The sequence below is a fragment of the Tenebrio molitor genome, chromosome 1 (genome assembly GCF_963966145.1).
Source record: "Tenebrio molitor chromosome 1, icTenMoli1.1, whole genome shotgun sequence".
Classification (NCBI taxonomy): Eukaryota; Metazoa; Arthropoda; class Insecta; order Coleoptera; family Tenebrionidae; genus Tenebrio; species Tenebrio molitor.
The window spans coordinates 43,968,541-43,994,487 of NC_091046.1; the positions used below are offsets into that span (position 1 = coordinate 43,968,541).

Genomic DNA, 25,947 nt, shown 5'->3' on the forward strand with positions numbered 1-25,947 from the left:
ACAAATACTATCTCAAAAAGTGTAGGGACCAAAATAAGTCTTTGGAAATCAGGTCAGGTCAGGTCAGACTGGTGGTAAAATAAAATGCTAATCGCAAGCTACCCTTATGTCGTGTATTTCTATTGTGTGGTGTTATGTTTACCCACACTAACGACAATTCACAATAAAACAAACTAAAATTAATTATACTTAGATTTTACAAAATCCAAATAATTCCTTAGTAAATTAAAAAGAAAGCCACAAATAGAAATTTTAGAAGAAAAAACGAGTGTCTTCGTTTTTCTTCAGACCAAAAAAATAAAGATGGATAATCGATCGGTCCAGTGAGAACAACTCAATTTGTTTTATTGCGTTCATTTTAAACAATGTGATCGGAAAACCCGTTAGACCAGAACCGATACATTAATAATAACTGGATAAGTATCGGATGCAACAATTCGATAATAACACCTTACACACTGATTTGAGAAACACTATGAAATTAAAAAATTGCAATTATCGAAAAATAAATTCCACGCCAATTTTGCACACAAAGACACCGCTGACCGTATTCTACGCAAAATTAACTCCAACAATTACATATGCAATAAAATAACTTGAAAAAAGGTTTGTCGTTTAACGTTTTGTTGTGGGAGAAAAAGGAACACTTAATGTGAAATATTTTTCTATCAATTTCAACCGACTTTTTGCTTCTCTGCGAACTCCAACAAAGTCCGAGTTATCAAGTTATCAAACCAAGAATAAAAGATTAATCTATATACAGTGAGCGGCAAAAGTATGGAATAAATTCATTAAAAATTAAACAAATTTTTTTTCAAAAAAATGTTTGGACAGGTCGATTTTAGTTTATAAAAATACATATTTTAATAGAAAATAAAATTCCAAGCAGTCATTTGTTTTCGAGTTATGACGTCATCGATAGTTTTTTTAAAATAGATACACCCTATTTTTTTTCTTGATTCTGATAGCCCTTTTAATTGTCTAAATGACAGTATACAAATTTTGTTATCTTACATAAGGAAATTTTTGAGAAAAAAAAATAAATTTGGAAAAAATAAATTTTATAATGAACAAAAACAAATCAAAAAATCAAGTAGGTAAATCAAACAGTCAAATGTTACTGTCAATTTCATTCGTTTGTGTTATTTGTTTTACAAAACGTTTTCGAAAATGACTCATTTAACAGAAACACAACGTATAGAAATTTTCATTTTGATTGGATGCGATAGATAAAACGGAAACCGGGGGAATTTCTTCATAAACTTGCTTATTGTCTCGTTTCACTAGAGTTTTAAACTGGCCCACTCATGCCAAAAAAAGCCCAAATTACACACGAACTCGTTAAATAAACTACTATTTTCCAACTTTATTAATTTTTTTCTCAAAAATTTCCTTATGTAAGATAACAAAATTTTTATACTGGCATTTAGACAATTAAAAGGACTATCAGAATCAGGAAAAAAAATAGGGGGTTTCCAATTAAAAAAACTATCGATGACGTCATAACTCGAAAACAAATGACTGCTTGGAATTTTATTTTGTATTAAAATATGTACTTTTATAAACTAAAATTGACCTGTCCAACGATTTTTTTTTTTTAAATTTTGTTTAATTTTTAATGAATTTATTCCATACTTTTGCCGCTCACTACAAGCTGTTTGAAAATTGCTAGTACAAAAAAAACCTGGTAATTGGTGATGGTGAGTTGAAGTCATCGGCAAAAGAAAATTCTAATAAAAATCCTCTAGTTTTCGAGATAAAAATTACTAAAAATTGGGTTAAAATTGTTAGTGCACCACTGAGTTAAGGTATTTTAAAAAGACACTTCACGTTGTTAAGCAATAACGAAATAAAAAATTTGATGTTCTTAAACTGTCAATCTGTGGTTGCCAAGATCTTGCAAAAAAATATAAATTTTTCATATTGTTGTATAGTCCTTCATTATCACTACGATCATCACGCTTGGTTACCAAGGTTTAAAAAATATTGCCCCGCCTGAGGCGTAGAATATGCAGGAATAGGGTTACTTTATCCCTTTTGTTTTAAAAAATTAAAAATTGGTTTCTTGGATTTCTTAGGGCTTCCAGATGCCACAGTTTTTTTTTGTACTAGCAATTTTCAAACACCCTGTATATATAAAGACCTGAATTTAACATCCACCAGGAAAAGTGGCACGATGCCAAAAGAAAGTTAGATATGACAAACATTTTCTAATATTAAAAATAATAAGTTTGCCTCTTCTATTTTCTTTTATGAAAATTGGCGTGGTAACAAGAAATTCTCCCTTAGATGCAAGAAATTCTTTTCTCTTCTATTTCTCATCTTAGTTTTTGCAGTGCTGATAAGATGGTGTGAATTAAATTGTAATAGTTTATTTTACATTTGGTATGCTAGTAGTGTACATCTTGTAGGAATCATATAAAGGCAGGAAATGAAACAAGAAATAATGTATGGTATTTTATTTCTTTTTAAGATCGTGCACCATGTTTGCACAGAAAGATACACTTTTCTTCTTGGTTAATTCACCTCAAGTGCATCAACAACTTCTGAAGAACGTTTCGTTGCCCCCTCGCTACCTTATTCTTCTTCCTATAGGTATATACTTCCATTTTGTCGAAACAATTTGACAGTAGGATCTAAACCCTCTTCAAATTGTTCATAATCAACAACTTGTGGAAACTGAAGCTGAAATTCTTGCCAACAATGTTGCACTGAATAGTATCATTCATCCTTGATGTTACGGTTGCTCCGAAAATACAAGTAAATTGCTAAACATCACAAACGTTTTTCGCTCAGTTGAGCGAATCACTTTAGTTTTGAAAAAAACTGGAACAAAACAAATATTCCTCAACAGAAAGTTGTTCGCATTTATTTATACTTCTTTAAAAGGTAAGAGTGTTAATCTCGCATCATGTCGTGACTTTGTAACTTTGCTACCCTAGAAAGTGGCGATACGAATGCAATCTCAAAGCGTGAAAAAAGACACAATTAAAGATTTTCAAAAGAGTAAAGACCTCAGCAAATTCTGGAACTACAAAAACTTCGATAGATTCTTATTGATCGATCAGTCTGGAGATTTAACCGTTCGTCTTACAAATTTTACCAGGAATAAAACAACTCTTTTGCATCGTAAAAAAATGTCTTCTCGCAGTAAATCTAGAATCTGGCCATAAACTTTTATATTTTACTACCTACTAGTAGATTCTAAACAACAACCGTAATTAGATACCGGATTCACTGCTCGAATTTAATAGACCAAAGCGAATCCACCGTGAATTTTAATATAATAGCCTTAAATGGAGCTGGTGCATGCCATATTACGTTTTTATTGAGGCCAAAATGCTGCTTCATAATCAAATGTGATTCCGCTGCAAGTGGATTTATGATTTAACAAGAGATGGTGTGACTTACACCCCTTTAGCAAAACTGCGTCTTCGTGTTTTTGTGGTGCAACGCAAACCTCTTGACAAGTGGATTGTGCAGTCCTTCGGTAACTTCGGTAATTTTTTAACCTAAACAATTATGATCCACTATGAATTTTACCAATCTACTGGATCAGTGGCGATTTGATGGACTCCCACGTATTATTTTTATGTTTCCGATTTATTCTTGGTGGGTGTATTACTCAAAATTAACTTAGATGCGTACGTCAAACAAAAGAGGCCTGTTAAATCGTACAATAGAAGAAACGGTGCCGCACAATTACAATGGTTTTATAGTTTTCCTATATACAAAGTGAACTTTACTCCTTTTAACTATCTATTATTTCGTTTTTTCTTCTACGCATTATCCTTCATTCTTGTGTTTGCTTGGAGCCAAAAAACTTAAGGATGAGATCGAGATCAACAACTAGGCAGGAAACAAAAATGGATACATTATAATCAATGTTTTAGGATGATTAACCTAGAAGTTTGAAGAAACTGCCAAGATTCCGTTACCTGGATCGCCAGGTATATTTCGTGTACGAATCTACAAACCCCACGTATAAATTCCGCACGAAAACAAGAAGTGGCAGTTGTCAACATGAAGTTATTGTTTATTGCCGTTTTTGTAGCAGTGGTGACCGCCATTGAAGGTAGTAACATCTTGATATTTTGGCTGACAACTATTGTACTTGATACTTTGTACAGGTGCGAGTAGATACGAGTACGACCTCCCACAGACAGATGAAGAACCCACCGTTGGGAAACGTTTCTTGATTACTGCCTTTGCTAATCTCTTCAGAGGAAGACCAAAAGAACCAATCGTCGTCAACCAGCCGCCACCGCCGCCGCCAGTGGTTGTACCACCACCGCCACCACCACCACCACCACCCTCCCCATACTGGCCTTCAGCTTACGGCTATGGCGGCTATGGCTACGGCTATTGATGATTCTTCCCGGATTCTGTAAACATTATCTATTGCTGAATTATTAGATCGAGGTTTTCAAAACTATTTTTGTCTTCGCCCTACCAGATCCTTTCCAGAAACAAATACATTCTAGGCGAATTATGAAATAAGAGTTAGAAAAATTTTCTTAAAGGACATCGACGAGATAAACTTTCTTCTAAACTTAAAACTAACTAAGGAATTAACAATAAAGTCAGTTCTTTTACTCTAACTCGATAATGTACAACTGCAACATTAGAGGAGAAGAACTTTTCACAGAGTGAACAAGAATGAAGGGATTAATTCTTTTTTGACAGAAAATCATAGACCCAATATCTCTAAATTAGGTAGCATCTGTCTTTCAACCATACGAGAAGTCAAGAGATCGATGCAGCATCAAAAGACATTTTGGCACCAAGCTAAACGCTTATTTCGGAAAACACGTCTTGTAGAATCGACTTTCTGGCAATTCTTCGATCTTCCAGTAGTCGATTTTCTATCAGGTTGCGAAAAATTTCGATAGAACTTTCTCAGAGAAAGTCCCTCTCAAAATAAATTGTGTTGTGAATACAACTGGAATGACGTACCAAAGAAAAGGTCCCCACGATATTTTTCACACGTTCGTCAAAAATAAATAAATGAGCTTGACCAAGAAGAAAATTGTTGCTGCAAAAAAAGTACCTTTGGAATGAAACCTCAATAATCTCAGATTGTTTATTTTCGTCTACCATCAACGTCGGACACTGTGTTTAGAACATTGTTACCCTTCTTTTGAAAAGATTTTCACTTGGTTGTCAGTTTAAGATAGTCAAGTCTAAAACTTCCCCAACTTTGGAGCTGGCAATCTGATAAAGCATCCATATTTTATGTTTTCTTCCTAAAAAATAAAAAGAGAAGAAAAAGATCTACAGTTTTCGAAGTTGAGGCGTTCCTTTGAACATGTGATAGTATGCGTTGTTCTAAAGAATTTTAGCCAAAATCATCTTAGTAAAATGTGTACGGCAATGAAGATACAATAAGTTAATTTTTTTGAAAATTTTGAAACCCGTCCTGCTCAAATTTGCGCTGATTTGTTAGAAATTGGAATTGACAAAAAAAAAATCAAATGAGCATGGACGTTATCAAAAATATTATCAGAGTTGTCATCTAATTAGTCGAAATGGCTTTATTATTATGAAAATAATGAGCTCACAGAAATGTTGCAAATGTATGGGCAATGTTATCATGTTATCAGAATGCATCTGGAGCGTCCATAGAGTACTGCAAAGCGATTTCCGGAAAGACACCATCCTGGGCCATGTTAGTTCTAGTACAGCGGAGAACTGGACAGGACCGGACTCAAAATTTTAGAAAACAATAAAAATATACAATCAATTATCTCCGTTAATACAAACATTTTACTAAGAAGATTTAGGCTAAAATTCTTAAGAATAATGTGTAGTACCTCGTGTTACAAAGAACGCCTCACCTTCGAAAACACCCTGTATACATCTAGAGTAGAATGTAATTTCCGCCAGTAAGTGATTAAAAACTTGATCCTCTAAAGTGATCCGTTTTTTTCTCTTGCCATACAAATAATAATTAGAAATCGTTGGAATGGCGTTAGTATGTCACAAGGAAAATACTTGCGTTTAGTATGTCGCACCAAAAATAAAAACCAAAAATATCTCTTTTTCAAAATCAGAAACGATTCTTCTGCGGGCTCTAAGAACTGTCTACAAGAAATATTTGATTTAAGAAACGAAACTAGAAAGTTCTTGAGTTGCAATAATTTGGATGAACAGGTATGAATTCTTGCTTAATCATAATCACCATTCGGCCTACAATCTCACTATATTATTCATTGTCAAACTTAAATCAATTGGAGAGAAAACTATTAGAAACCGAAGCATTGATAAATGTCAATCGAGTGATGTAGGAAATGTTCGAAATGAAAAAAAGGAAAATCAAAAAGCATTTTTAAATTAAAAATTTTATTTTTCATTACCTCGGTTTTAAACAATAGGGACACACCAAACCGATTACCCCGTTAATTTAGAATTTAATTTAAATGAATTTTGTGCATAAGTTATTGCGCTTTTTATATAACTGACAAGTAGGTATAAATTATCCATTGACCGAGGTGTTGATTCATTTAGCATCATTGCGAACGAACAAACGGTGTGATTTAAGAGTTTTAAACCCCCACAAGCAAATTTCAACAGGATATCCTGATGTCTGTCTGAAATTTAGAGTGCAACTGATGAACCTCAAAGTGTTGTCGGTTTGACGTTAGTTTTTTTAGTTTAAGGACTTTTCAGCATTTTTTTTAAATTTGGACACTTCTGGAGCAACATGGATTTGGCCATTCAGCATAGCAACTTCTTGCAATGGCAGCAAATTGCTGCTCTCCCACTTGTCGTTTCCTGATTTATTTCTGTATGCATCATTAAATTCAAAAAATATACGGTGGGTGCTTTCTTCAAAATTAACTTTGATTATGTGGCGAAAAACGAGCCTGTCAAATGCAGCAACAAAAGATACATCATCGAACAATTGAAAAAGTTAATGACACATTTTTCAATATACCAAGCGAACATTACTCATTTTCACTCTCCCAATTTATCAACTTCCTCATTACCATATTCTTGTTCATTTGCTTAGAATCAGGAATGACTTGTGGATGTGGTCCAGATCGAAAAAGTACAAGAAAACTACAATGTAGTCCGAGCAATCGAGCTCCAAGTTTGGAGAACATCCGATCGAGGCTTCGCTGGACCGCTCTGTATATTGCGAATGTCATCTACAAGCTGTGGATATAAATCTTGCACGAGAACAAGAAGCTGCAGTCATCAAGATGAGGCTACAGTTTGTTGTTGTTTTGGTGGCTGCGGTGGCCATCATAAAAGGTAATATGTTAGATTTATTTTTGTTGAAAATTATCTTATATGGAACTCGATGCAGGTCAGAGGTGGTTTCCAAATCAGTACTCTTGGCCTGAAGCCCCCGCTACAAACACAGACGAGCAACCTGTCGCTGGGAAACGTTTCTTACTTAATAGCTTCGCTAACCTCTTCAGACCCAGACCAAAAGAACCAATTGTGATCAATCAACCACCACCACCTCCTCCGGTGTATTTGCCGCCCCCACCGCCACCACCACCTCCACCGGTGATAGTGCAACAACCAGCTCCACCTCCTCAGGTGGTTATGCAAGCCCCTTCGCCGCAAGTCATTTACGCTGAACCTCAACCTTCTAAATCATATGTGTACAGGCCGGGAAAAACCGAAATGATATACCTACGATAAACTGAACAACAGAGGGTCAGGGTCAATTTGTCAGTTCACTGAAAAATTAAAAAAAAAAATAAATCTCTATTTATGTAAAATTCATCCGTTTTGTGGTGGTTTTCAAAACAAATCTTTCATTGCCAAACCAAGTTTTTTTTTAATTATGCCTACAAAGGTTCTCAAACCAAAGGTTGAAAAGTATAATGGTAAGACAGAAGCAGAGCCTGTCTGGTGAAACTCCAACTACATCCTTCGTAATTCATTGTAAATTTCCCACTCCAAGAAAAAAAATTAAAAAAGTGTTTCTGAAGTTTTCGAAAATAATTATGCAAAAAGGTCCTCCAGGGAGAATACAAAAACAGTATTGACACGAGCTAAAAAAATATGTTACCATTTCAGTTTTCAGAGACGCAACTAATGAAGTATCTAATTAGTTCCTTCTTTGCCATAGGAACATTAAAAACAACTTTTTGTGCTGCCGTAGTTGCAATTGGCATTTTAAGTGGACGATTAGCGTGCGGCAATGGAAATGAGAAAACTCTAGTGCTGCAATGGACAAACAAGAAATCTAAGGCAAGAAAAAATAAACTAATTGTGGCAAATCAAGTATTACTGAAAGACAATTATGTCTCTAATGTTATAAAACAAAAGGTGCTTCGTAAATATTTAAAAAATGCTAAAATGTGTTAATTTTAGGTTTGAGGGGTTTATTTATAAAAATTTCGGTTGGTGACCTTGCAAGCTATAAAGTTGCGTTTGAAATTCGAGCACTGACAGATTGACATTTGACATATTTAGTGCTAAATTAATTACCAACATAATTTTGTTTAAGTAATATTTATTATGTTAATGATTCAAAAATATGTTTTATTACAAAAGGCAGCACAAAAAATATTGTAGGGTACTCTTGTGAAAACTCCATTGCTTTACTCACTCACATACAGCGCTCGACTGCGTCTCGCGCCATATTACCGTTCGTAAAGCAATGGATCGTTTTCAACACTTGTAACATAAATAACTATTACCTTCGGCCGCCAATCAAAAAGTCGATGCAATACCTTGGGAGTTCTTTTACAAGTGCCAAATGAAATTTTACATGGAACTTAATACCTAGTTTAGTTAAGATGCAAAAAACTGAGCCATGCTGTTAATTATTTCCGTTTTCTATTATCCAATATCTTTTTGAGAAAAGTTTTTAAGAAACTTTTTCGCTTAGAGTTGCTTCGTATGGAGTTTCTCATTTACCTTAAACTGTAGTACCAAAATGAAATGGAAATGACATAAATAAAACAATTCATTTTGTAAATAATCGTAAAAATGTCGGAAGAGAATTGTAGTAAAAGTGATATTTCAGTCTCGTATAGGTACTCCTCCAGAGCAATTTCGCGGACTGTTTTAGGTACGCGAAATGCTCGTTTCGCGTACGGTTGCACAAAAAATTATGTAATTGAAGTTATTAAGTAAACAATTTAGTAAGCAATAATTCATATATTTTCACGTTGTAAATCTAGAATGGTATCTAATACTTAAATATTCATCTGGTATCGTTGAATAACTCTATTATTGCTAAAGTTAAATCATTTGCAAAGGAAATATCGAAGGACTTATAAGACTGCGAAATATTTTGAGGCGAAAGAAGTTAAATTTAAAAAAATCAATTTGTTTCAGAAATCCCATAAACTGGCGATAAACTTTTAGATTGTTGTTAACTGTACTGAATAATAAAGATAATTAGAAACTCAATTTGCTTTTATACTCCATACACCAAGCAATTATGCGGTGAATTTTTAATAATAAGTCATTGCGATTTAATAGAGAATGGAGAAGTATGAATTATCAGGTATAATTGCCCTGGTGATTGAGAAATTCCTGGTAATTTTGTGTTGGTGATCACAAGTGTCTGCTGTTGTAAAAATTTAACAGCAGAGACGAGTGGGTCACTAACAAAATTATCTGGAAATTCTGAATCACGAGGGCAATCCGATATGAGTATTCGCTGCAACTTAAATTTAGGCCAAATTAAAATTACATACAGTGTGTCCAAAAAGTCTGGAAACACCCCCAATAAAAACGTAACGCATATTTTTTGAAAAAAATATAAAGACAGGTCAATTAGTGTTTTAAAAAAGATTTCTGCTGATCATGTCTGTTCGGTCTTTTCGATGACCTTGAAAAAGTTATTGCTATAAAAAAAATTAGATTTTTTCAGGAAATTTCTTATGTAAATTGAAATTTTTTTGACTGTCGGGTAGACAATTAAAAGATCTATTAAAAACGGTAGTAAAATGCGACGTTGCCATTTAACAAAACCGCTGATGACATCATAACTCTTCCAAGGTCATCAATAGGGCTCGGATTTTAGGCAATTAAAAAGTCGGAAATAGGTGCCTAAAATAGTCCCTTAAATTACTGCAAATAGTCCCTTAAAAACTGAAAATAAGCCACAATAGGTCCTTAAAATTGTGGTTAATTAAATTTAAAAATGGGTTTTTAAAGTTTTAAGTACACCCAACAAGATATTTACTAATTATTGGGTAATTGTTTACTTTAACTACTTCTGGGGAATTTTCGCCTTTTTTCTGGCTAGAGAGCCTCAGGGCGTCCTCCTAGATCGTGTCCTACCATTCAAACCTTGTGCAAATGCCTTTTTTTTCTCTCTTGTTGTGTGTCAAGGTCGTGTCAAGGTTGCGCCAAGTCTTAGTATAACTAAAGTGTAAGGAAAATTTTCATTTGCACAAGGTTTGACTGGTGGGAAACGATGTAGGAGGACGTCCTGAGGCTGTCTAGACAGAAAAAACGCGAAGTAGTTAAAGTGAACAATTACCAATTATTCTTTATTACGAGTAATTTAATTAATATATCTACCTACAAGTTTGTTAGTTATATACTCGTATTTACATGGCATACAATATATTGCTCTGAATTTTCTATTTTAAAACATTGTCTGTTATCCACCAAAGTGGACTTATATTTTGAGAAACTTCGTTTTTATAGTAGGGACCATTGTATAAACGTTAAAGTTTCTAACAATACCTAAGTGTCACAAACCATTAGACTGTGTATACCTGCACCCCTTCGAACAGAGGCAAACAGATAAACTCTGAAATTTATGCCAGACCAGTCTAATGGTTCCTGGTACTTAGGTATTGTCGGAGTATTTACCGCTGACACCATGGTCCCAACCGTAAAAGCGAAAAAGTAATTCCTCTATTGTACTGCACTTTGTACATTTCAATAATTACATCTCCTTAAATTTCAAAATCATAAAGAATTGTAAATTTTATTGAGGTACCACTTTTACATTTTTAATACCGTAAACTTCCCAGAATTCGAATATTGAGAAAAAATCGCGAAAATGAAATTTATTTTTGGTCATTTTAGGCATGTTCAGGCAGTTATAAAGTAAAATAGGTATTTAAAGGGCATTTTAGGCCGAATAGGCAGAATCAAATATAGCTCTAATTACTCAAATTAAGCCAGAAATCATTTATAGACAAGTTTCATACACGTGCCTTAAAAAATAAAAATAGTCCATTTTGCCTAAAATCCGGGCCCTAGTCATCAAAAACATCAAACAGATACCATCAACGTTTTTCTCGAAAATCATTGGTTTCTATTTTATTGGGGTGTTTCCAGTCTTTTTGGACATACTGTATGATCAAGATATCAATTCATATTTAATAAATATTGTTAATAATACATACTGTGTTTTCTTCAATTAAATGCCATAAAATGTATGATTTAACTGACATTTGTAAAAAAAATTGTCAAAAAATTATCGATAATATGTTGCCGTGAAAAATTATCGCGTAATTCCAATTAATTCTAATTCTAATTCAATTCAATTCTAATTCAATTTGATTGGTCCAATTTAAAAAAATACAGCATTTTCATTGACCAAATTTTTATGGGGTGATACTCCACTCAACAAGCTTCTGTTTCATTGGAACGATTGCGCTAGAACACGCTCTAACAAACAGTAGGGCTTTTAGTAAATTTTAAGAGAAATTTGAAGTGCAGCACATGAACCTGTAAGTGGTTCATTTTGGCGAGTGCACCATGCACTTTTACTACAAGTGTATTGGTTTGAAACTCTTTTCATCAACGTTTTCATAATCTTTCAACGTACATGTTTAACCATTCTGAAACAATGGGAATTGGGATATCCAGCAAAGCACCTGGAACCAATTTGCTGCTCGTCACTTATCATTCCTGTTAATTCCATTAACAGAGGATTAATTATTAATTCTTTGCACATTATGTACAAAAATGTACGGTGGGTGTTTACTTCAAAATTAAGTTCGATTATTATATCGACCAAGACGAGCCAGTCAAATCGAAGAACAAAAGGCATATTACACAATAATTAAAAGAGGTTTTCTTTTTCATATACCAAGCGAACATTACCATTCCACTCATTATCTTATATTCGCTTATTTACATTACGAATGAGGAGAAAATTGAGAATGTGGCCGAGAACGAACCAATGAATCCGGAACTGCTGTATTATGTTCAATTCTCGGTAACCGAACACTGCCCTTGAAGGAATTCTAACTGATTTGCTTTTCTGAATCGCTCTGTATATTTCGGATGTGATGATACAGCCTCCGGGTATAAATTCTCTCTGAAAAGAAGATGCTCCAGTTGTCAATATGAAGTTAATATTTGTTGCTGTTTTCGTGGCTTTGGTGGTTGCCATTGAAGGTAATATTTTGTATTTATTTTTATGAAAATTTATCTCAACTGGATGTCCATGCAGGTCAAGAAGATCCCGACAGCATGATACGAACCTACTACAATCCCTTCAATCCCTTTATCTATCCTTACCTTAGTCTTCACAATAGGAATCTACCTTTGCCTCTCGACCAAAATTCATTTACCACCGATGCTGAAGAACCTACATTTTCAAAACGTTATCTAACCAAATCAGTTGTCCTCTCTCCACAACCACCACCAACGCGAGTGATTGTCCCCCCCGTCACAAAAAAATATGTTTACACTCCACCTTCATCGTCAATCGTGTACTCACCAGGCACAACCAAGTATGTTTACACAAGATAACAAAGTTATCAGTTAGTTGGAAATGATTTCTGCAAGAAAACATCTATGAATAAAGTGTATATTTTATGGAGAATTTCAAATTAAGCATTTTCATTGCCGCATCAATTCGCTTCATTTCGAAATACAAGTAAAGGCTGCCACTAGTTGAACCACAAAAAGACAAAAAAGTTGGAATATCTTAGTGCAGATAACAGACAGAAGATATCTGGAAACTTCACATCAACATCACTTCAACAGACAACTGTGTACAGTTCATTCACGCTGTGTGAAAAAGAAGAAAAATCTTCCTTCTAAAAGACAAAAGATCTTAAACGAAAAAGTTATTCGTTGTCCAGTCGCAATATGTATCTCTTTTCAAAAAAAAAAAAATGCATGCAACTTAACATTTATTCACACTACATCCATGATACGGTTTCTTGACAGGGAACGTCTTGTTGGACTTTAACCGTCTCTCTTCCAATATTGTTTCATTTTCTAGACATTTATTCTGAGAAAAATGTTGAGATTTTCTTGGTGAAAACAACACAAAATTCTAGGTTATTGAAAATTGGTGTAAATGAGAATCAGTTGTAAAAGCTGTATAACTCAATACTGCTAGATTTTTCTTCATCTACCATCAACGATACAGGGTATTTCACGAGTGATGATGAGCCCGGCCGAATTGAAAATGCAACCCACAATACATTTCCAAAGTTAACGTGGATATTTTAACTATCGTATTACATATTTCAAAATGAAATTATGAATCCATCATAGCTTTGCTTCCAATAATTTTATCCACGATCGTGTAAAAAGTAGGCACTTTTTGCACTAAAAATCGTTGCCAAAGTTGACGTTTAGTGAAATGACGGAATCGTGCCATAAAACTTTTAGTGCACGCTTTTATGGCACAGAACTGTCAGAATACAACAATACAATTTGTTGGAAACATTGTTTAGAAGTAGGTTGCTAAACGACGTGGTTCTCAAACGACTTTGGTTATTCATAAAATATTGAATCAATGATAATAATTATTTTATACAAATTTATGTTGAAACCGGTGCGATGATCTCACTATCGTAGATAAACTGTTGTACGACATACGTGTAAAAAGTTCCTTTGTTGCACTCACATCCTTTAAAATACTCCCATCGTACCTCGGTCGTATTTTTAACCCGTTCGTGCAATAAAGGATAACTTTTTACACTTATATTCGTATCTAAAATAACTATTATTTGTCACAAATTACATTTATGAAAAAGTTAAAATACGACGATTAAAATGTAATCCAACGATCAGAAAACAGATATGATCCTGATTTAAGGCGAATGTAATAAAAATTCTTCTGCCGTTGCACGTTTAGACAATCAACATTTTTCCAAAAACTCTTTGTTTTTTCACAATTTCATTTAACCAAGCGAATATGACATTTATGTCAAAATTTACGAAACTGCACAGTGATTTACGTTTTACGTTTTTTAAATCAAAAACAAATATCCATAAAACGAAGCATAATAGTTTCCGTAGATAGCATCCCTTGTCAACAATTTATTTTCAAAATTCATGTTACATATTTTCAAAAGTAACTCAAACCACACAGTTTTTATTATACTCTTAATCAATCCCAGACGACACAACATATTTTTTAAAGATGGTGAAATCACAAACTTAATCTCATCTTTTCTTCCTTTTTTGAAAATCTTGATAATGTCCTTGTTGTTCTGTATCAGTTGAATAGATCTAAAATTTCTGTTGGAATTCAAACGTACAATTTTCTTATATTTTAATATAATTTAAATAATTTAATAATTTAATTTGATATTGGTGTTCTTCTACCAAATCATCTATAACATACTACACTTTGCAAATTACGTTCGCCACGCTACGTTCGCATTCATAGAAAATTCTTATGTAGCAAATTATTTTATGGTAATAGGTGTTGCGGATGTTAAACTTTTCTGCCTTAAAAAGTCCAAGAGACGTTATTGAACATACAGAAAAGGACGATATCTAAAAAGATTACTCGACAATGCTCTCCCTCTCGAATTTATTGCATCATACGAGGTGGTAAGTTTTTGGTCACGATCTTTGATATTCCGAAAGATTATTTCAAATAACTTAAGCCCACTATCATCGATAACTTATTGAACTCTATTTGAGACGTGTATTAAGTAAACACTTCACTCTTGCAAAAAATCACTTAGGCTTAAATAACTGTCCACCACTGCTAGACTCAAGTAACGAAGTAAGCAATGAGAGAGTGCAGATGTTTGAAAGTCGATAAACGAAAAGAAATCGTAAAAACTGTTATTGTAAATTTCTTGCTTCATCTAACACTAGAAGCTGATCGTAAACTTTTAGATTTGACGTAGGTTTTAAACAATAAAAATAATGAGAGTATCATTTTATTGTTTACATTAAATCCTGCAATGCAAATATTCCGTGAATTTCACGAATGACATTTAGTGTACATGATGCATAGTATATAGCACTTTTTATAGGGTCTGGCAAGTATATATCACCACCGTAACACCGTGATATTTCATTAAATAGAACTTCGCTGTGAAAACAAACCAAACTGTGTGACTTAAGACCCTTACATTCCCCCTGGCAAATTTTTCACTAAATTTTGAAGAGCAACCACTGATGATTCTCAGAGTGGTTCGTTCTGACAAGCGCGTAATGCAGTGTGACAAGAACAAGTGCATCAGTCTTCGTGTTTTACCGCATTCGTATAATTTTTTTCGAGAAATACATCCATCACACAATTCGGAAACCGCACAAATAATACCGTCCGGCGAAACATCAACTAGTAATTATTTTCTCTTCTCCCACTTCTGATTTCTCATGTTTCCAAATGATTGTTCACACAAAAATGATTAAATTAAACCAAATGTACGGTGGGTGTTTTACTCCAAATTATCTTTGATGTTTGCATCGAAAAATAATGAGCCAGGCAAATTGAAAAACAAAAGAAGTTTTACCGGATAATTACGTTTATTGCATATTTTCTTATATACGAAGTGAATTTTGATTATTAGCTTATGGAAATTTATTCCTCTAGCCATTATCGTTTATACGTTTTTTTTTCATATGATTGAAAACAACTCGTAAACGAGACCGCCACGACAAACTACAAAAAAAATAACAACACAACTTCTCACGTTCAAAATCTTTCCGGTAATCGACATCCAAATTTGGAGAAACTGCGTCGATTTGTTTCGGAGAACCACCCTGTATATTTCGAACTGGCCGCAGCATCTCCACATATAAATTCCGTCCGAAAACGGAAACTGGCAGTTGTCAAGATGAAGTTATTGTTTGTTAGCGTTTTTGCGACAATGGTGGCCACCATTGCAGGTAAATGTTTGGGTCCATTCTTTTAACAATTATTTCAACTGGTAATCTGTTTAGGTCAAGGGGACCCCGCGGAGGCGTATCAAAATACAAATACCTACCCCAGTCCTAACTCTTACAACGCATACCCTGGTTCCTACCCCAATGCCTACCCTGGTGCCTACCCTAACGCATACCCTAATGCCTACCCTAACGGATACCCTAGTGCCTACCCCAATGCCTACCCAGGTTCCTTCATTGGTGCCGGTCCTGGTGAAGACTCTGCTGGCCAGCTTGTACCCAACTTTGAAAAAAGCGATAGACCCGTCGTTACGAGACGTTTAGTGGAGCCGTGGATGAATCCGTTCCAAAAAAACCCATCCAACAATCCAAATAGCAACGGTCGAGTGGCTACTGCGAGAGTTTTCAGTGATGGTCTTCCTACTTGGCTGTCAAATCCTACGAACGAACGAAATAACTTCCAAGCAAATAGAGTCGTTGCTTCGAGACGTTCGCAGGCATGGTTGACAAAATGAAATGCGCAAAATGTTACCAAGAAATAATTTATCATAAAATAAACATTTTCCATTTTCAAAAATACTAAAGCGTTTTTTTATGTGTACAAACCGATTGATTGCCTGGGTCTGAAAGAAAATTACAAGATTTCAAAGGCATCTTTCTGATTTCTCTGCAAAACCCTCTTCGAATATTATTTAATCTAAGCCATTAATAAACCTTCACTTTAGAGCCTTAAATAACTCTCTACTTTTGTTAAAATCATTCGGAACGGAAATAATTACGCATAGAAGAATTTGTAAGAGTATAAACGAAAGAAGTTGAATCGAAACACAAATAATTCCTTCCAGTAAGTCTAGAATCTGGCCATAAACTTTTAGATTATTATTACCTATTAATTTGGTTTTAAGTGATAAAATTAATTGCAAGTGCAATTTGGCTTTCTAGTCCATGCACCAAAACAGTTATTAATCAACTCTTTCATATAGTTGGCGCGGCGAACCAGTGAAGTAGTCACGAGGTGTTCACGTGATAGTTTCTAGCGACGTCATGAGATGCCTGATTTACACTGCCTCGTCAAATTTGAGTTTTATGGGGGAAATTTAAATCCTTCTACTTTTAGAATGGATCGAAACTTCGGCTGCGTGCATTGAGCTGCACCATACTTCTTCACGCGGGCCCTTTAACCAATAGGAAACCACGTGAAGATGAGGCCAGTTTAGTACTCCAAGGAGTCGCCGCGCCGACTATAGAACCATTCCGCCAGAACAAGCTCTAACAAAACAAACTAGAACATCTTGCACCTCCTGCAAATGCTCCTGATATTTAAGTAGCGCTTGAAGTTCATTTTGGTGAATGCACCATATTTGACAACGACATTCTAGACCATTTTTCTCCACAATTCTGTTCTTTAAACATGTTTCAACAATTTTGAAACAATGGGCGATTGATCATCGAGCAAAGCAACTATTGAAGTGGCACCAATCTGCTGCTTTCCACTCATTATTTTCCATAATTTAATTAATTATTTTTTTACACAATAATTTAATTTAAATATTTCAACAATTCTGACACAATGGGCAATTGGCCTTCGAACAAAGCAACTGTCGAACTGGCACCAATCTGTAGCTTTCCACTCATTATTCTTCATAATTCTATGAATTAATATTTAATTGTTTACATGTTATTAGCATCGAAAAATGGAATGTGGGTATATTATTCAAAATTAACTTCGATTAATATATAGACAAGGATGAGCCTATCAAATCGAACAAAAAAAGATACGAACAATTAAGAAAGATGTATGTGGTAAGTTTGGTATACCAAGCGGACATTATCATCTACTCATTATCTTTTATTCCTACATTTGCTTTACGAATTACGAGAATCAGTTGTAGATGTGGTCGAGAACGAACATCAACCACCAAATCTAGAACTGATTTATTATGTTCGATGTCTTCCCGACAGTCGTGAACTGTCTTTGAAAGAAGTATATTCGTTTAGTTTTTCTGAATCGCCCTGTGTATTTCCGATGTGATGGTACAACCTCCGGGTATAAATTCTGCCCGAAAAGAAGATTCTCCAGTTATCAACATGAAGTTGTCTGTTGCTGTTTTAGTGGCATTGGTGGTTGCTATCGAAGGTAATATTTTGCGATTATTTTTATTAAAAATCATCTCTATTGGTCATCTCTGTAGGTCAGGGAGATCCCGAGCAGCAGATGCAAAATTACTTCTATCCCTACCCTAATGGTCTTCCTAATTATTACGCTCCACATTACTATTCACCTGCCAATGATGTTGATGAACCCGTCGTTTCAAAACGTTTTCTAACATCACCATATATTGTCAGTCCACCAGTAGCAGCCCCGGTGATTGTACCTGCCCCTCCGCGAATTTCACTTTACGGTGGACCACCGAGGACTTCAGTACTGTACTCCACACCACCTCGTTCCGAATTAGTGTATTACTAAATTGATAATGCTGTACAACAGTGGTTGTTTGAAAATGATTTAGTCTCAATTTCTGCAAGGACCTACTGTTGGTAAACCATTAGCATATTTATGGAGGTTTTCAAAACAAATGTTTCTATTGCCGTACCAGTTTTTTTTATTTCCACATGCAAGCAATTCCCTTAAAAACTTATGATAGTTCACAGAAGAATCACACGTAATGTGCAGTCCATTCACTGTATGTGAAAACGCAACAAAAGCATCTCTCAAAAACTGTAAATCATCTTTTGGGCAAAGAATCCAGTAACTTTATAATAGACAATTACTTTTCGCCCAGTCAAAAAGATGATTCATCGCACCCACTCTTCTTTCAGATGCGGGTAAAATATATTTCAGCATACAAGTTACTACTTATTTCTACCTTCCAATACTTGCTTGGTCGAGGTGAACGTTACTTGTGAGAAAAATTTTGAGATCTTCTTGGTGGGAGCTGTTTCTTAACAAATAGAATCCTTTCGCTCACTCACTTAGAGCGAAGTGTACATAAAAGAGAAGTTCCTGACGATGCTTCAAAAATAAGAGCATAAAGTGCAGGAAAATAGAAAATCTATTAGTGTAAATGATCGAGCAGGTACAAATAACTTATTAAAAAGATACAGTTAGTGTTATTGGTGAGTAAAGATTAGCCAACTGAGTAACTGGAGAGCCAAGGATCTGTGAGTATCAACTGAGAGCTGCACGAAAGGGAAAGGAATAAAAAAAAATATTGACGAAACATTTGCTGTAGTAAAACGAGAAGGTGACCGAAATCTTTGACTTCTGCGTAGGTTTTAAACAATAAAATTAGCTCGATTAGCGGTTTATTGTTTATTTTCAATCCGGTAGAGCAATATTTCGTGAATTTGATACACATGATGCGTAATATATTGCATTTTTATTTGGTCTCACCAGTATTTATATCATACCGTTAACACGGTGTTGTTTCATTAAGTGTACCTCCGTTGGCAAGCAAAACAAACGGTGTAACCTAAGACCCTCTAGCAATTTTTACCAAATAACGGTAGTTTAGAATGCAGCTGGTGGATCTCCAATTGCTTCACTTTGACAGTGCGCTCGTGGTGCTACAAGAACAAGGGCAATCAATGGTCTTGAAGACTTTTTCTTTTTTCCATATTTCCGTTGGTTCGTGACATAAATGCCAAACAATTCGGAAACCACGCAGATGAGACCATCCGGCAAAACATCAACTAGTAATAATTTGCTGTTCTCCCACTTTCCACTTCTCACGTTTCGAATCGATCACTCACAGACAATTAAATTCAAAAAGTGTCACGTGGGTGGACTACTCAAAATTAACGTTGACAATTGCATGGAGAAAAAAATGAGCCTGACAAATCGAACAACAAAACGAATGTTGCCGGATAATTTACCTTTACGGCATGTTTTGTTACATATATACAAAGTGTATTTTATTCATTTTGTTATGGAAATTTATTTCTTTACGCATTACCGTTTATATCCTTTTATTTCTACCTGATGATAAAGAATTTGCGAATCAGATTGAAAACGAGCGACTACCCCAAAATCAGAAACAATTTCTTACGTACGATGTTTTTCCAGTTTCGGAAATCCGAATTTCGAGAAATTCCACCGATTTGATATGCTGAACCACCCAGTATATTTCAAAGGAGATGCTGCAAGCTCCATATATAAATTCTGTGCGAAAACGGAAAAACAGCAGTTCTCAACATGAAGTCATTGTTTGTCGGCATTTTAATGGCCATGGTGGCCAGCATTGCAGGTAATAATTTAAGTTTATTGTTTTTAACAATTATTTCAACTGGTAATCTGTATAGGCGAAGAAGAACCTGCTGCAGAGAAGTCGCAGCAGTCCCCAGATCACTTCCAGCCTTACCGTCCTTATTACTATCCGCCCTACAGGGGATACCCTATTACCTACCCTTACCCATACCCTCATGGCTACCCCAAACCCTACCACAATTTCCAGACTATTGCCAGACCTAACGAAGGCCCCACTGACCAGCCCGAAGCCAATTCTGCAAACTCAATCGAAGAGGGTGGCGTTTCGAAACGTTTGTTCATCGAACCCATCTTTAACCTGTTCAGACCCAGACCAAGAGATCCAATTGTAGTCAATCAAGCAGCACCACCACCACCGGTCATTTACCAGGCGCCACCACCACCACCACCACCAATATTCCAACAAGCACCTCCAACGATTTATCAACAACCATCTCCAACGATAATCCAGCAAGCACCACAACCCTCAGTGACAAAACTTGTTTATTCACAACCAGAACCTTCACATTCTGTCATCTACCAGACACAGCCAAAAACTGAGTTGGTGTACTTAAATCAATAAGAAAAAAATCAAGGGTTACCGGTTATTTACATTTAATTAGAATTACAATAAATTTTTTATTGCCTTACCAGATTCGTTTTATTTCTAAATACAAAGCAAGGAAACAAATAATTCACAATTAGAATGTTTAATAAGAAAGCAGTAGCAATAAGACAAGGGCAAGGTTAGATTTTTGAGAGAGAACACGAGAGAGAGTTTACCACTGTTGCTCATCCGCTGTTATTGAATTAATTAGGATTAAGTCCTGTAGGAATTAAAATTAGAGGAATAGACAATCTCTTGAGTTTTTTTTTAGTGATCTATGACAACTCAACAAACACTATCCAGTAGAACACAGAACAGTAAATTTATTCTGGCGGAACCACTAGCTTTCCACATCAAAAAAAAATAGATTTTGAAAAATTCCCGAAGGATCTTCAGTTATAATGTGTCGTGTAAAGATTGTGGAGGAAAGATCTCAGAATGGATTTATCTCATTTATGTGAAAATTTTCAGACCAAAATTGCAAAATGGCAATTTGGATTAAAACCTCATATTTTCATTCTATCACGGGCAAATCGCCAATCGGATGCATTTGTCAAAGATTGTTTTTTCTTGGTATAGTCGTGGAGAAAGTTTACTTTTCAAGTCGCGTATAATGCTATTATTCACTCGCACGATTCCACCACTCGACTACGGCTCGTCTTGGAATTTTCATCCTCGTAAATTATAGCCATAATTATACGCTCATTGAAGAATGTACTATTCGTATGACTGACAACTGCGACGAAACTTCCTCAGACCAGACGCAGAAGCTAAACCACCCCAAGTAGCAGAATTTCTTTTCCGTTTTCCACATTTGCGCAGTTTGTTCGAAATAAATTAAACATCTATTAAAACTTAACTATTACTTTTCAACCTTCTAGGAACAATTCATTATTTTATTCTATTTCTCAACACTGTCACCTAAGACACTATTTAATAGGTTGGCGATGACGAATTGCTTCCACCTCAATGACCACTGTCATCATTGTTGGCAACAGTAAATTCTGTGCTTTTTAATTTTTTTGAATAATTGAAGGATGTCGTGATTCAGACCGTTATCGTGATGGAACAGGACACCTTTCCATTGACAGGATCATGTTCTCTGTTAATTAATTCAGCATAATGCTTCTGTGTTACTGTCGGTACAGTCTATCTATTCCCATATATTCCGACATCGCATATAACTACGACGCGATTATTTCAATAAAAAGTTGACTAATAAATTTCAAAATATTCTCAAATTTCTTATGAAGTTAGAAAAGAAAAGCACTTTTCGAGTACAGCAAGGATAACGCAACAAATTACACTGTTTATGGTGGAAGAGATATAGTAAAGGTGACATCGCTGGAGAGGCACCAGAATCACTAGTTTACTGTAGAAGCTCGACCCCAGAGACGTGAGCTAATTTTTTCCCGATTTGGAAGAAAGCAAAAATGATTCGAAAATTTTTGATTGAAAATGTCATCAAAACCCACCAGAAAAGAGCGATTTACAATTTTTTCGTTTTCATCTCGTTTATTACTCTTTTCCTTCTTTCTGCCTTGTAACTTCATACTTTTCGCAAATCTGAATCATGGAAAAAACCTCGGAGAAAACTCATTTCGGGTGCAAAAAATGTAAAGAGATTTTCTCCATAATTAAATCTGATAATTGCAACTGATAAGTAAACAATTAAAATTTTACAATACGACACAATACATTATATGTGTAGTGTATTATCCTTCAGGGGACAAAAAACAAGTTTGTTAATTTTCGATTTATTGATGAAAATTAAAATGTCGTAATATGTAATTCCGACTAATCGTGGGGGTAATGTATACCAACCATCGCGGTCCACCTATTCAAACAGACTTTATTTCAAACTTCCAGCATTCACGGTCACACACTCTCTCTACACGAGACCACAAAAGCTCAAGCTGACATTAAAATAAATGGTAAGCTCTTAGCTTTGGTCAACGTTGAGTTTTAAAGTAACAAAAATGTGTTTAAAATAATCTTGATTCTAATACTAATTCGGTTTACTCGGTTTTGTCGTTGTTAACGTACTAAACAGACCAACAGATGGCGCTACGGTCAGCGTCCGAAAAAGTGCGTCCGAAAAAGAGTTACTTTTCGTCCGCTGGGGAGGACGTGAAATTACCTTTTTCATGAAGGGTGCCTAAAAATATATTTTTGTTTCCGTTTTAGACAAATGCTATCATCATTATTATTATTATATTTATAACAAAAAACAATATAGTTATCGATTATTTCTGAAGCAAATTTTGCATGAAAATTCCCATTATTTATTTAAAAAAAAACAACGTGCCGTGTTTTATTATCTTTTTATTATTGTTTTATTAATATTCATTTTATTCTAAGCTGCGCAAAATCGAAGCTATTCATCAAAATGAACTTGTTGTTTTTCTTGTCAGTAACTATTTATTTAACTGGTAATCTAGAGTGTTAACGATATCTCTTAGCTTTTTTTTTTATTTTGATTAATATTTTTCAGCTGGTGGCAGCAATTCTTTGCCTCGTCCAGGTAACAAAACAGTAAACGTTTATATTTCACGATTCCAAGAAATACGTGTTCTAGGGAGAAGCAACATACCCGAGCGGAAGATCGATTTACTCATTGACCTCAAGAATCTCACCATGGGTCTGCAAAACGGTGTCAATTCCTGTGAGTCTCAGTCGATGAATCCTTTTGTTACAGGAATGAAAACAATGTTTTACAGTATCCCATAACGTTGGGAGCTTAAAGGCAAGATCACTTGAGGAAAAGAAAAAATCACCTCAAGAAATTGCTAATTCATATATGGCTGGCTTGGTCAAAAACCTGAAAACATGTCTCGGCGAGGAATCTCTGCAAAATGTAGAAGTATATATCATGGTTTTAGACGACGCAGAAGAGACATCGATTAAGGGAAATAGAGTTAGCAGCACTGATACTTCACCTATGGGCGCTTTCGCGAACAGCCTGCTGAGATGTACGGAAAGGGCAAATCACATAGCATAGAAATCAAGAATGATGGAAATGTAACAAAGGGATCATTTCCCGTAAAAGAATAAACACATTCCTAGCTCACATTTCGGATGCTAAAATGTAAAAAGATTTTCTCCTTAAATAAATCTGATAATTAAATGATAAGTAAACAACTAAGATTTTATGGCACGATATAGTACATTTCATGGGCAGTATATTTTCCTAATGTTTATTAGGAAACATTCAAATTTAACAATATTTCCAATGAACCCAAATAGACCAAGCGTGGTACTGTACCTATTCAAACAGAATTTATTTAAAACTCTTAGCCTTTATTCTCATATTCGACACTCCCTCAGGAGAAGACCATAAAAAGCTCAAGCTCTCATGAAAATACAATACATATAAGTTTTTAAAACTGTGTTTTATTTTTGCATATTATATTTGTTTAAAAATATACTAAAATACTACTATACTACTATAAATCCGAAACGGTGGCGATACTTTCTACCTTTCATCTAGATGAAGTTTGTGCTAGCTTTCAGTTCTTGTACTATAATACATACATACTCGTACATACATACATATTATGGGCTTCGGAGAAGGTAAGTTTTGAATTGTTCGTAGGATGGAATTTTATATTTTCTTCCCCCTTTAAATGTGTTTTGTTGCAGCTTGGAGTTGTACTCCAAACTCTCCACAAATCCCAAACTTATTAAACGTTCACCATATCTCGGTATATTTTATTGGCGACCACCGCTGACCTATTGATGATTAATTAGTCATAAATGGAATTGAAAATAAATATAAAATGAACGAATGCAAAGACTGCGAAAAGTGGTGAAGTTTAGGCAAGACTGAACTAAAACAAGATTACTTTAAAAAAATCATTTACCCAAGCACTAGTATTTTTTGACGAAATGATGACGAATTATTTCAACTTGTTATCTAGTTTGATAATGGTGTAGTTCACCATCACTGTTGGCAATGAAGGTGCTTTTTAAATATTTTCAATAAGTGGAAATAATTAGAAGTCGAATCTGATGGATGCACAGATTGCGCCAATCTTTTCAAACCCACGTGATGGGGAGCGTTGTTATCATGATGGAACAGGACACCTTGTGGCAACTTTTCTATTGATAAGATCATGTCCCCTGGTAATTAATTCATGGTAATACTTCTCTGTTACACTGCATACGATCTATTTATTTCCACCTGATCTGATAACATATCACCCATCGAAAACGATTTGTCAAACCGATAAATAAAATTAAACAACAATACCCACCTCCTAATGACTTTCATGATTTTTTAGTATCAAAAATTGACTTACACATTTCAAAATGCACTCAATTTTTTTACAATGTTCACATGAAGTTATGACTTACTGCCGAAAATGTATACTTTTCTTTCGGATCCCAAAGAACGATGCGATATGAAAATGACACGTTTGAGGTTATGTCTCAGTGCGTGTGAATCATGAGCAGTTTAACCTGGAAAATAATAAATAGAAAGACTTTGCGGCGTCTCTGTCAGTACATTATTGTAATATTTGAATATTTTTTAACAACTACCAATGCACTTTTCCACTTTCCCGTTTTTTTTTGCAACCAACTCGTCATTAATTACGATTAATTATGATTACGATTAGTATATTATTATACTACATACTTGACACTTGGCATATTAAATTCAAATTAGTTTTTCGACACAAGATCTTCAGTAATAAAAATATATTTAATCGCCTCACAGAAAACCAAAACAAAAAATTAGAACTCGATACTGCCATTACACAAGAGCTTACTTTTATCCGAAAATTTTCTACTCGTATTTTCAACGAAAACTTGTTGCCTAAAAAATTTAACGACAAAAACTGTCACGACAAGATTTAACGATTTTGTCAGCTGCAGTTTTTCTCGTCAAATTCGGCAAGGCAACAGTGCTTGAGTTGTGTATCTGGAAAAAAAATGGAGTTAATTCGACGAGATAATGTTGTTAATCTGGATTACAATGACAAACAAAAAAAGAGATCATTTATTTTACAATATCTGTTTGATTACTTTTGGAAGCAAATGACTTAACGGATGTACA

The 25,947-nt window shown here is 34.8% G+C and overlaps 4 protein-coding genes and 4 long non-coding RNA genes across 8 annotated transcripts in view; 7 read left to right on the forward strand and 1 right to left on the reverse strand.

Annotated features, from left to right (window-relative positions):
• Lar (tyrosine-protein phosphatase Lar) overlaps window positions 1–25,947 on the reverse strand; it is a 424,567-nt gene that overhangs the window by 308,764 nt on the left and 89,856 nt on the right. The gene's annotated exons all lie outside the window — the stretch shown is intronic.
• On the forward strand, window positions 3,652–4,432 carry LOC138122367 (uncharacterized). The gene is made up of 2 exons (XR_011156455.1): window positions 3,652–4,075; window positions 4,131–4,432. It is a non-coding gene; the product is annotated as an uncharacterized lncRNA (long non-coding RNA).
• On the forward strand, window positions 7,149–7,740 carry LOC138122291 (spermatophorin SP23-like). The gene is made up of 2 exons (XM_069036455.1): window positions 7,149–7,257; window positions 7,313–7,740. The coding sequence occupies exons 1-2, from the start codon at window positions 7,206–7,208 to the stop codon at window positions 7,654–7,656; spliced, it is 396 nt and encodes a 131-aa protein (XP_068892556.1). The 5' UTR covers window positions 7,149–7,205; the 3' UTR covers window positions 7,657–7,740.
• LOC138122433 (uncharacterized) lies at window positions 12,155–12,779 on the forward strand. The gene is made up of 2 exons (XR_011156500.1): window positions 12,155–12,342; window positions 12,398–12,779. It is a non-coding gene; the product is annotated as an uncharacterized lncRNA (long non-coding RNA).
• Window positions 15,092–16,619, forward strand: LOC138140723 (uncharacterized). Its single transcript, XR_011162721.1, has 2 exons — window positions 15,092–16,038; window positions 16,093–16,619. It is a non-coding gene; the product is annotated as an uncharacterized lncRNA (long non-coding RNA).
• On the forward strand, window positions 17,903–18,628 carry LOC138122435 (uncharacterized). Its single transcript, XR_011156502.1, has 2 exons — window positions 17,903–18,172; window positions 18,228–18,628. It is a non-coding gene; the product is annotated as an uncharacterized lncRNA (long non-coding RNA).
• On the forward strand, window positions 20,181–20,931 carry LOC138140776 (spermatophorin SP23). Its single transcript, XM_069061723.1, has 2 exons — window positions 20,181–20,282; window positions 20,338–20,931. The coding sequence occupies exons 1-2, from the start codon at window positions 20,231–20,233 to the stop codon at window positions 20,862–20,864; spliced, it is 579 nt and encodes a 192-aa protein (XP_068917824.1). The 5' UTR covers window positions 20,181–20,230; the 3' UTR covers window positions 20,865–20,931.
• Window positions 22,758–23,960, forward strand: LOC138139600 (uncharacterized). The gene is made up of 4 exons (XM_069059960.1): window positions 22,758–22,822; window positions 23,383–23,412; window positions 23,467–23,553; window positions 23,609–23,960. Exons 3-4 carry the CDS (start codon window positions 23,526–23,528, stop codon window positions 23,887–23,889), a joined length of 309 nt encoding a protein of 102 aa, XP_068916061.1. The 5' UTR covers window positions 22,758–22,822; window positions 23,383–23,412; window positions 23,467–23,525; the 3' UTR covers window positions 23,890–23,960.

Bases quoted from the DNA above. Each gene is read 5' to 3' on its own strand.
- LOC138122291 (XM_069036455.1), top strand. From the start codon at position 7,206: ATGAGGCTACAGTTTGTTGTTGTTTTGGTGGCTGCGGTGGCCATCATA. The intron at 7,258-7,312 runs GTAATATGTTAG...AACTCGATGCAG, and splicing joins TGCGGTGGCCATCATAAAAG to GTCAGAGGTGGTTTCCAAAT.
- LOC138140776 (XM_069061723.1), top strand. From the start codon at position 20,231: ATGAAGTCATTGTTTGTCGGCATTTTAATGGCCATGGTGGCCAGCATT. The intron at 20,283-20,337 runs GTAATAATTTAA...TAATCTGTATAG, and splicing joins CATGGTGGCCAGCATTGCAG to GCGAAGAAGAACCTGCTGCA.
- LOC138139600 (XM_069059960.1), top strand. From the start codon at position 23,526: ATGGGTCTGCAAAACGGTGTCAATTCCT. The intron at 23,554-23,608 runs GTGAGTCTCAGT...AATGTTTTACAG, and splicing joins GCAAAACGGTGTCAATTCCT to TATCCCATAACGTTGGGAGC.